Source organism: Piliocolobus tephrosceles, chromosome 8, assembly GCF_002776525.5.
Source record: "Piliocolobus tephrosceles isolate RC106 chromosome 8, ASM277652v3, whole genome shotgun sequence".
Classification (NCBI taxonomy): domain Eukaryota; kingdom Metazoa; phylum Chordata; class Mammalia; order Primates; family Cercopithecidae; genus Piliocolobus; species Piliocolobus tephrosceles.
Genome location: NC_045441.1, coordinates 89011605 through 89021426, shown reverse-complemented (window position 1 = coordinate 89021426; position 9822 = coordinate 89011605). Strand labels below are relative to the sequence as shown.

The 9822-nt window shown below is 34.7% G+C and overlaps 1 protein-coding gene across 2 annotated transcripts in view; it reads right to left on the bottom strand.

The window, feature by feature from the left end:
- Positions 1 to 1716: 1716 nt before the first annotated feature.
- Positions 1717 to 9822, bottom strand: part of SEMA3E (semaphorin 3E) — a 278691-nt gene continuing 270585 nt past the window's right edge. For both annotated transcript variants that reach the window (XM_023226663.1, XM_023226664.1), the window contains exon 17: positions 1717 to 3276. In XM_023226663.1, the coding sequence (XP_023082431.1) occupies positions 2824 to 3276 (453 nt within the window). In that variant the 3' untranslated portion in view covers positions 1717 to 2823. The remainder of the gene's footprint in view (positions 3277 to 9822) is intronic.

Here is a 9822-nt window from a genome sequence, read left to right as displayed (position 1 = left end):
AGAGAGCATGGTTTCTCTCCTTCTGCAAGAAAGAGAAAAATGGGGAAAATTTGGTGAGATCAAGGGTGAACTCTTAACTCCTCCAAGTCTTGCAGGTATCTAAGTATGTGCCCTCCTTGAGTTCAGAGAAGATCCATCCATTTCTAATTTTCTAAGCCTGGGCGTTTCTCAAAAGAGATTCTGAATTTGAATGAATTCTAACCTTAGACAGAACAAAAGACTGGCGACATATTTTTGTGGTATGTTTTAGATTCTCAAGAAGGACAAAATAGCATAGATTGATATATTTGTATTTTGATAGGGTAGTGAAGATTTATAGTATGTGAGGGGTGTGTGTGTATGTGTGTGTGTGTGCACGCATGTGTTGGGAGAGAGGGAGAAACTGAAAAAATGGTGGGACATGAAACATACCCTTGGAAATTGATTTCTCTCTCTCTTCTTCGTCTTTCTCTCTCCCTCCCTCTACTTTCCCAGTTCTCTTCAGTACTGCCATAAACAGGCAGGAAGCAAGATTATATATATATATATGTATATATATGTACGTATGTTTGTGTATAATTATATATAAAATTTAGTGGTCTCCCTAAATTGTGGACCTGGGCCCTCAAAGTTTTCTTATCAGTTTTCTTTCAAATTAGCATTGTATAAACTTTCTTTGGGTTGGATTTATTTTCCTAGAATGAATTTTAGCATTTTATGTAAAATGTTTCTTTTCTGGTTAATAATCAGTTTATTTTAATCAAACGGCTGTTCAGTGCATGTACATATGACTTGTGTCATAGAAAAGCTATTTTCCTCTGCCTACTGCTTCAGTTACCAAATGTTTAGTTTACAAGTTACACCATCGCTATCATTGCTATTGCTGTTAACAACTTGTCTGTGCTATTGTGATTAAAATGATAACTCTTTATGTCTCACTTGCCTTACTTTTTAAATCTAAAATTCACATACAGGAGAAAATCCTGCTTTCTTTCTTGTGTGTTAATGGAAGACTATTTTCAATAAAGTGTACTGAATTGACTTATTTGTTCAGACATAAACTTTGTAAGGCCCCTGTGATCTGTGTTTATGGTTCTATTTCTCCAAATTGAGCAGGCTCTTACTGAATATAGTTTTTAAAAATATATTTCAATCCATAGTCTTTTCAGTTATTATTTAATGGCAGTAATGACCTCCAGTGGATTCTTAGGCAAACAGCAAGTGGAATTTTCAGAGGATGTCAATTTTCAGGATATTTGCATTTCTTTTGAAATGCAAATTTTGCAAAATTTGCAATTTTGAAACATGATGACTTATCCGAACAAATTTTTCTTAAAATATTTATGTATTTGTTAATTTTACAATGAAATTGCAAGTGATTATGAGTTATCAGCACTTTACTGAAATCTATAACCTATAAGCTAACTTTGAAAACTAAAATAAACACAGTTTAAGATTAATATCTAAATAAATGTTCATAATGGTTTCCCTGTGTAATCCACTTGCTTTCAATTTTTGTTTAGATGAAAACATCTTATAAAAATTTCATATTTGAGAAAAGTAATTGCTAAATATTTAATAGAAGGAAATACTTTGATAAATAAACATTCTCAAAAATACAATTGTTTTTATAATATTTAAGAGGGAGGTAAAAATGCTCTGAATATCTCAGTAGTTAAGTGAACTCATGAAACAATTTTCTGTCTCTTAATATACAATAGAGAAGAACATTTGGTATTTGAGAGCAAATCACTTTAATACTTTTTCACAAATAAAGCATGGTTGTTATAATATATTTTAGATTTCAGCGAAGATTATTTAGAAACTTAAACTTTGGGGCTTTAATAGATCTTCAGTGCTGCAAAATCTTCATTTTTGACCTGCGAGATAATAAATTATCTATAAACAATACTTTCATATTAAAGTATGATATAAGGATTAATGTGTTTTTTATTTCAGTTATTTGTTTCTGCAAATGAACTTGATGTATCGATGTATCTACTGATAATCTGCTTTCAAATCTTTCCTAAACAGATACCCGTCTGTAGAGAAAAAAGAAATGTGTGAGAATATACTTTTTCTTACCACAAGAGGGCAGCAAAAATCTTTTACAGTAGTTAGAATTCTAACTATAACTTCATCTGATTTGACATTCTTTGATATCTTTCTGAGAAGTTACCTTAGTTTTTCTTTCCACAGTGAGTGAAATTTAAAGACTGTGTTATAAAGCAAAAATATTGTGAGTATGCTTTAATGAATATTTTACGAAGGGCACAAGCCTCAGAACGACCACATTTTTCCTTTCATGGGTTACAGCAGTCACAACACACCTGCTACTTAACACTCATGACTTAAACAACACTAATAAAAAAATCCTTAAAGAGTACAGAAAGTTCACATGAGAATGACAAAGTATCTTGTATTCTGCATATCTTACATTGTGGTGGAAAAGAAACATTCTGAAATATTAAAACATATTTAGTTTTATATTTACCATGATTATAAAATTCTCCAATTTTTCTTCAATATTCTAATACTCTTAAGTCTTCCAAAACTAAAATAATAATCTTCACGGAAAAGCAGCCAAGTACTGAAAATTACAGCTATATTGTTTTTTGATAAACATAATGAGAAACCATTAAGCAATGCATTTATTTAAAAAATTAGTTAATTGTATGTGAAATTTATCCAGTCAAACGAGTATGTAGAATAATTTATTATAACACCTTCATAGTCATTCCTGTATTACAGAAATCTCTTTTAAGTAATGCAAAGAAGTTGGATGATTTATTTTTTACATTCCAAATATAAATTCTTCAAAAGACAGTAGATAGTCTCACCCCATCAGGAGTCCAGCGTGTGCCTGGGCAGGCGGTAATGCTCAGGTTTGGAACGGAGCTTCTTTTCCTGAGGGTTGGCGTACTTCCACTTGGAGGGTGACATTTTAAGCTTTTTCCTCTTCCTATCTGTGCACCATACTTTCTCGCAGTATTCTTCCACTCTCTGGAAGTTGCTATAACCGATCAGTTGCAAGAATTCCTTGTACCATGGTTTTGCTCCCTGTGAGACACTACTCTGGGCAGGACAAGGCATCCTGTGATGCCTGTCCTCCTCATCGTCCTTGTTAAACATATCCTCGACTTTCTCCTCTTCCACTACCTCCAAGGTGATTTGACGGACAGTATGGACAAAGCTGTGCTCTACCGTCTGGCAAAAATAGGTCCCAGCATCTGATTTGTGTAACCTTAGGAAGAGTAAACCAAGGTCCATCTTAACCACTCTGTCATCTGTCTTCACCTGCAAGAACAAAAAAGTAAATGGCACTGAAGTACACAGGAGAGAAAACAACAACCCGTCACCCTTTCCACTACCTATCTTGAGTTTTTTCATTTTCACTGTCACATAATGAAACCCTGAAAATCATACATACACAAAGATGCTAAATAATTACATCTGTGTGTGTGTGTGTGCATTCTGAAGATATTTACATTGGTGGTCACTTCGTATCAATGACCTCAAGATCATTTTATATCCATATTGTAAAGTAAGAGGGCTTTCTCCCTAATGATTCAATTAATCATGAGAGAAAATACATTTCAGTATAGCAGTCACAGTAAGAGCGAAAGAAAAATTCCTAAAATTTATTTTTTAACATTTGTTTTTCCATGGACAGAACAAATACCACTTCCCACATTCTTTCAGGATATTATGCCTTCCAGAGTGTAGAGGCCAATGTTTCTACAAGGACCTCTCTTTAGAGAACTGGACTCCTTTCACTTGTCTTCTTACAAAAAAATTCATCAGTTGATCAATTCAGTGAACATCCCGTACATTTTCATAGGCTGTCCTTTACAGGAGATTAAAAAATAAACAAGTAAAATCCAGTTCCTGCTCTAAAGGATCAGACAGTCTAGCAAATATTAAGTTTTAATATACTTTCAGTGCTCAAATGTCTTTTGTCATGTTTTTAATATAATAAATTACTCACGTTATTTCTATAAATAAATAATTATAATTCAGAGTAACAAGAGCAAGATAAGGCTTTCAACGAACAGCTCATGTTTTATCACAAATAGCTGGACTAGCCGGGCGCGGTGGCTCAAGCCTGTAATCCCAGCACTTTGGGAGGCCTAGACGGGTGGATCACGAGGTCAGGAGATTGAGACCATCCTGGCTAACACGGTGAAACCCCGTCTCTACTAAAAATACAAAAAATTAGCCAGGCGAGGTGGCGGGTGCCTGTAGTCCCAGCTACTCCGGAGGCTGAGGCAGGAGAATGGCGTGGACCCGGGAGGCGGAGCTTGCAGTGAGCTGAGATCGGGCCACTGCACTCCAGCCCGGGCGGCAGAGCAAGACTCCGTCTCAAAAAAAAAAAAAAAAAAAAAAAAAAAATAGCTGGACTAGTGAGTAAATTATTTGACATACAGCAGAGTTAGAGTCAAATGTTGGCACCACTATTTATTGTGTGATTTAGGGCATTCCATGTATATTTCTTGCCTTAGTTTTCTTTGTAAAATGGAGATAATTTAATAACTTGAAAAATTGTTGTGAAGATTAAAGAAAACAGGTGAGGAGTTTTTGCACAGTGCTATCAATATCTACCTCTACCTTTCTTCTATGCATTCATCTAACTAAAAACAATCATGTTTTCCTATGGCCCAGGATCTTCTGATAATGGTATAAAGGTGATTCACAGTATGCTGACAGATTTTACCCTTGAGAATACAAAAATGAAAGCAATATTCATCTTTGTCAATATAAAAGAAATGTAGAGGCAATAATTACAAACACTTTGGCAATAAAGGCTGTTAATGATAAGCATGTTTTTGTCCCCGTGATAGGTCCTGGCCAGGAATGCCAGACTCAGCTCTTCCCTGCCTTGATCAGACCTGGCATAGACTAGTTTCAATGTGATTACTCAGGTGTGGAAACTGGCATCCACAAACCACAATTTGTGGAACAGATGGCAAAATGTAGTAGTATAGGACAGTAAGAAATAGGCATGTTATTTTTAAATTATGTGGCATCCCAAAGGCATTTTTTTCAGCCATGTAAAGTAAGTTAATTACTCAGAAGCTTCAGAGTGTCCTAGTTGGGCTAATAAAAGAGGCTCCATAAGTCTTTTGTAGGTGCTTCTCTTGACTTGGCAGGACCATGTCCTGGTAGGCAGAATGCTGTAGCCATTAACTCGAGAGCAAAATCCTCCAGTGAGGAACCAAGAAGACCCTCAAAGCAAAACCATCTTCATTACATAGAAACAATCTGTTTTATTGATAGGTTTTTCTCAGAATATCCTTAGCAACTATTACAGGCAACTAACTCTTACAGGTCTTTGTGTACCTCTGCTTATTTACTCATGCCTCCAGGCCAGGCTTCTGAACAAACTTATTCCAGCACTAGTGTTCTCCATAACTTTACCATCTATTGCAACCTGTGACCAACCCGTGTCTCACATGATACTGACCCTGAAGTAAGCCTCCATTGTTTTAAAACTTATGGCTGCATTTGATATGGATGAAACCTGCCTCCTTAAACATATTTTATTTTCTGTGTGGTATGGGCCATTATACTGTCCTTATTTTCTTTACTCTTTCTTGGTTTCTTCTACAGATTTCTCATTGCCTCAAGATGCAATCCTCCATCCTTCACTGATCTCACGTTTTATTTCCATCCATTCGATAGCACTTTTATTTCTTTGTTTCAGCCAGCTTCCATAAAATGGTACATCTTACACATAGATAATCCATTGTTTTGTGTTTTCTGTTAGTTAAAAACAAAAAAACAATGGATTTGGTGTTTTTGACTAAAAGAAACATACATTATCCTTTAATATGTACAATTCAGTATCTTCCCACTCAAACTGCCCTCCATTTACTAACTTCCCTATTTCTGGCCATGACATCATTATTCTTCTAGTCTCCCTATCCTTAATTGTTGGTCATTTATATTTCTCTCTCATTATATGCTATCACAAATTCCTGTCTACATTTCTTCAGTGGTGACCCTTAAAACATCCCTTCCTCATCACCATTTTTGCTGCAGTGTTAAATTCTCATGCCTTATAACTGTTTCTTTGACTTTATCTCATGCCAAACTCCCCAGATCTTCCCTTTTTTTCTGTTTCTTCTTTCATACCCAGATTGATTCTGTTTCAGGATCTCTGTGTGTATCTCTGCTTCGAGACACTTCTTTAAAGCTGGTTACTTCTCATCCTGCATAACTAAATTACACATCATCTTCCCAAACTGGCCTTTCTCACACCCCTGTAAAAGTGTCCTCTCTCCTTTATTACCATCATTTCGCCTGTTAACCTTCATACACTTGAGCATGCAACATTACACTCAAGTATCTAACGATAGATCTTCAAGTAAATTTCTTGGGTCATCTTTCCCCACTTATTTCAACAAATGGATACTCATTTACTCTTTAAAACTCACTTTCTTTTGTCAACATCCTGATTTAGAACTTACTCAGATCTCTATTTCTTGCCTGAGCAGTAAGAATTGCTCCATTAACCAGATCCTGCCTTTCTAAATCTAGATCCCAAAATTGCTTAATGTAATGTTTCTCAAACTAGGGTTGGTGGAAGAGGTGCATTTCTGGAGATCTGGAGATCAACTTTTTTTAAAATAAGGATTTTTAAAATTATTGTGTTTATTGACGCAAAAATCAATATAAATTAATAAAGTATATTTGGAATCATGTGAAAGATCAATCTCAGTGTTAGTGTTTATGTTTATCAAAGATTCTGAGCCACTTTCAAAGCCGTGTTTCCAAATGATAAAAAGAACCAAGATGGGTATAATATGTTAATGACAAGTTACAGCCAAATGAAAATGAAACAACATCCCCACGTAGTAATACACATGAAAAGTTTCAAGGTCACTTGAATAAAGTGTTGGGAGGATGGAGTCATCACATGGTATAGCTACAGGCAGAAAGTGATACACATACACATATGTGGCAATCTGTGTCTCATCTTACAGTCATAGAGATACATATTTCAGTAAAAACAAAACACACAGTAAATAAACATTTTAATGATGCATCAGTTTGTTTATAATTTATCTTTAAATTAATTTTGGCTCAATATTTTAATAAAAGCTACAAGCGTAAGGAAAGTATGTGTTGTTTTATTCTTGTGAATATTTAATGAACATTTTAATATAAATCATGCCAGCAGCCCAGGAAGATGTTTCACTTTTAAGGGCAGGTGGTGGGGGCCACCTGTACATTACTAGAATCAAACCCTCCTTTTCGTAATTCTTTCTGCTGCCATTCCCCTGCATCGCCACCCTGCTTTCCACTCCCAGCTCTTATTCTGAACATACTCTTTTTCCCTTAAATAAACTCCTTTCTACTGTCTACCAACCCATTTGTTTTTTCATTTCCTTCCAGGCTTAACTAAACTTTCCCTTCCTTTATAAATGCTTCCTTTATAGCCCCTGAAGGTATTTTGCTTCTTTTTGTAACACAATACCATTTACATTTGTAGCTCAAAAGCTGTTATTTATATTCCTTTTCAAATTATTTTTCCATGCAAGTTTCGTCTCTCCAAACATATGTTTTTAAATGGCAAAGACCTATTTCTTTATTCTTCTGAATTATTCTATAATGAGTAAAGAATTCAGAAGATAGTGTAAAATGAGAACATACTAATTCATTTATAGAGCACAAACATGTATAGCAATGGGGTATACCCATACAGATATATCCAAAAGATATTAACAACTTCCAGGTAAATCCAATAATAATTGAATAAGAAAGAGCAAACATGGTTTCAGGAGCACTTAGTAACTGATGAGAGTGCTACGTCACAGATATTCTTAGTACATTGCCTTTACCTGAAAAAAAAAAAAATATGCATACAAATGTCCTTATTGAATGTGATCCTTTGTTGTCTCTATTATATCTCCTGTGAGAGTGAATAATACATGAGAAAATATGAAAGTGATCTAGCCTAGTTTCCAGCTTATAGAAAGCAGTTTATGAAAGTAATTGAAAAGAAAGCAAAAAGCAAAACTAAAAATAAATACAAATTCTTGACCACTAGAATTACGGTTGGTTGGTTGTTGCTTGTTTTTTCAAGTTTGGTATTTTTTAAAAGCAGGGTATAAAAAGAATAATAAGAAATCCAAGTTTGAGAAACACTGCATTATGTACATGTAAAGTCTAGACTGGTCAAGATTCAAGATATGAAATCATGACAATTACCATAGAAACTGTCCTACATTGTTTATTTGCATGTTAGAGATACTGCCTCTCAGAATTTTGATCCACACTCTTGGTTATGACAAATCCACATTACAAAGACAGAAATATAAGCTGTTTTCATGTTCTGTCTGGAGAGCCATACATTATGTAGGTTAAATCACCTAGAAAGTTAAATGTATCTTACATGGACTATAAATACCTAAAAATATAAAATGACTTAGAAATTTGTATCTGAAGTTCTTCCACAATTTAGTCTTTCCATGTCAGTTTACTTGGGTACCTCCAACATCCAATCTTGATTACAGAATTGTTTTCATCCATCTGTGTTTTTTTCTATGTCTGCAGACCAGATTTTCTCCACCAGGAAGATGGTGCATAATACATCATTTCTATCAAATACTCTTATAGGCAATCTATATAAATACACAATTTTTGCTGAGAATGGTTTTATTATTCTTAGCCATAAAGATTGATTCAGTATGTTTTATAATTTATATTTAAAAAATGTAATTGAACAAAGAACTCTGCACATCTGGTAGCTGGTCAGGAAGAAGCAGTTATTTCCATGTCTATCAACCATATGGTTCCATACTTTCACAGGAAATGGACAGACATAGACCTTGAATTGGTTTACTTGAGAATAGATTTAATAAAAAAATCAGTTTTAGTTAAGAAATAGAGAAAACAATTTATATATTTGTTTGTTTATTTATCTGGTCTGCCTTTGACCAATTTTATACTTACACACACATATATGTGTATATATATTTATTTTACTTACAGAAAATATACCTAATATAACAGCATAAAAATACAAATTTATTTTATTAAAAACACTTTCCAGTATAAACCTGAAATATGATACCAATGGTTACCTAGTAGAGACACAGTGAATTGTTTAAAAGCTCATTCGGGGAAACCTATCACACTACGTGGAGGAGAACAAATGTGGAAAAAAAAATCTTAATACAAGGTTATGCTGGAAAGAAAGTCATTATAAATAACTCAAAACCATAACATGTAAAACATGTTATATTCAAAAACATACATGATATCAAAGGAGAAATTTAGGGCATTTATATTCAAGAATGAATTAATATTTAGAAGAAGCAAAAGAGTTTTTCGAGTCAACAGAAAGAGAAATAAAAGAGAAAAAATGGAAAAAGCATATAAATGGGCACTTCAGAAAGGGAGAAACCCAAATGTTTAGTAAAAATGCAAGTTAACATTCAACCTTATTAGTAAAGTTAGAAATTCAAATTTAGGCTGGGTGCGGTGTTGCACTCCTGTAATCCCAGCAGTTTGGGAGGCCGAGGCGGGCGGATCGCCTGAGGTTGTGAGTTCGAGACTGGCCTGACCAACATGGAGAAACTCCTGACCAACACGGAGAAACCCTGTCTCTACTAAAAATACATAATTAGCCAGGCGTGGTGGTGCATGGCTGTAAACCCAGCTACTCGGGAGGCTGAGGCAGGAGAATCGCTTGAACCCAGGAGGCAGAGGTTGCGATGAGCCGAGATCATGCCATTGTACTCCAGCCTGGGCAATAAGAGCAAAGCTCCACATAGAAAAAAAAAAAAAGGAAAGAAAGAAAGAAAGAAAGAAAGAAAGAAAGAAAGAAAGAAAGAA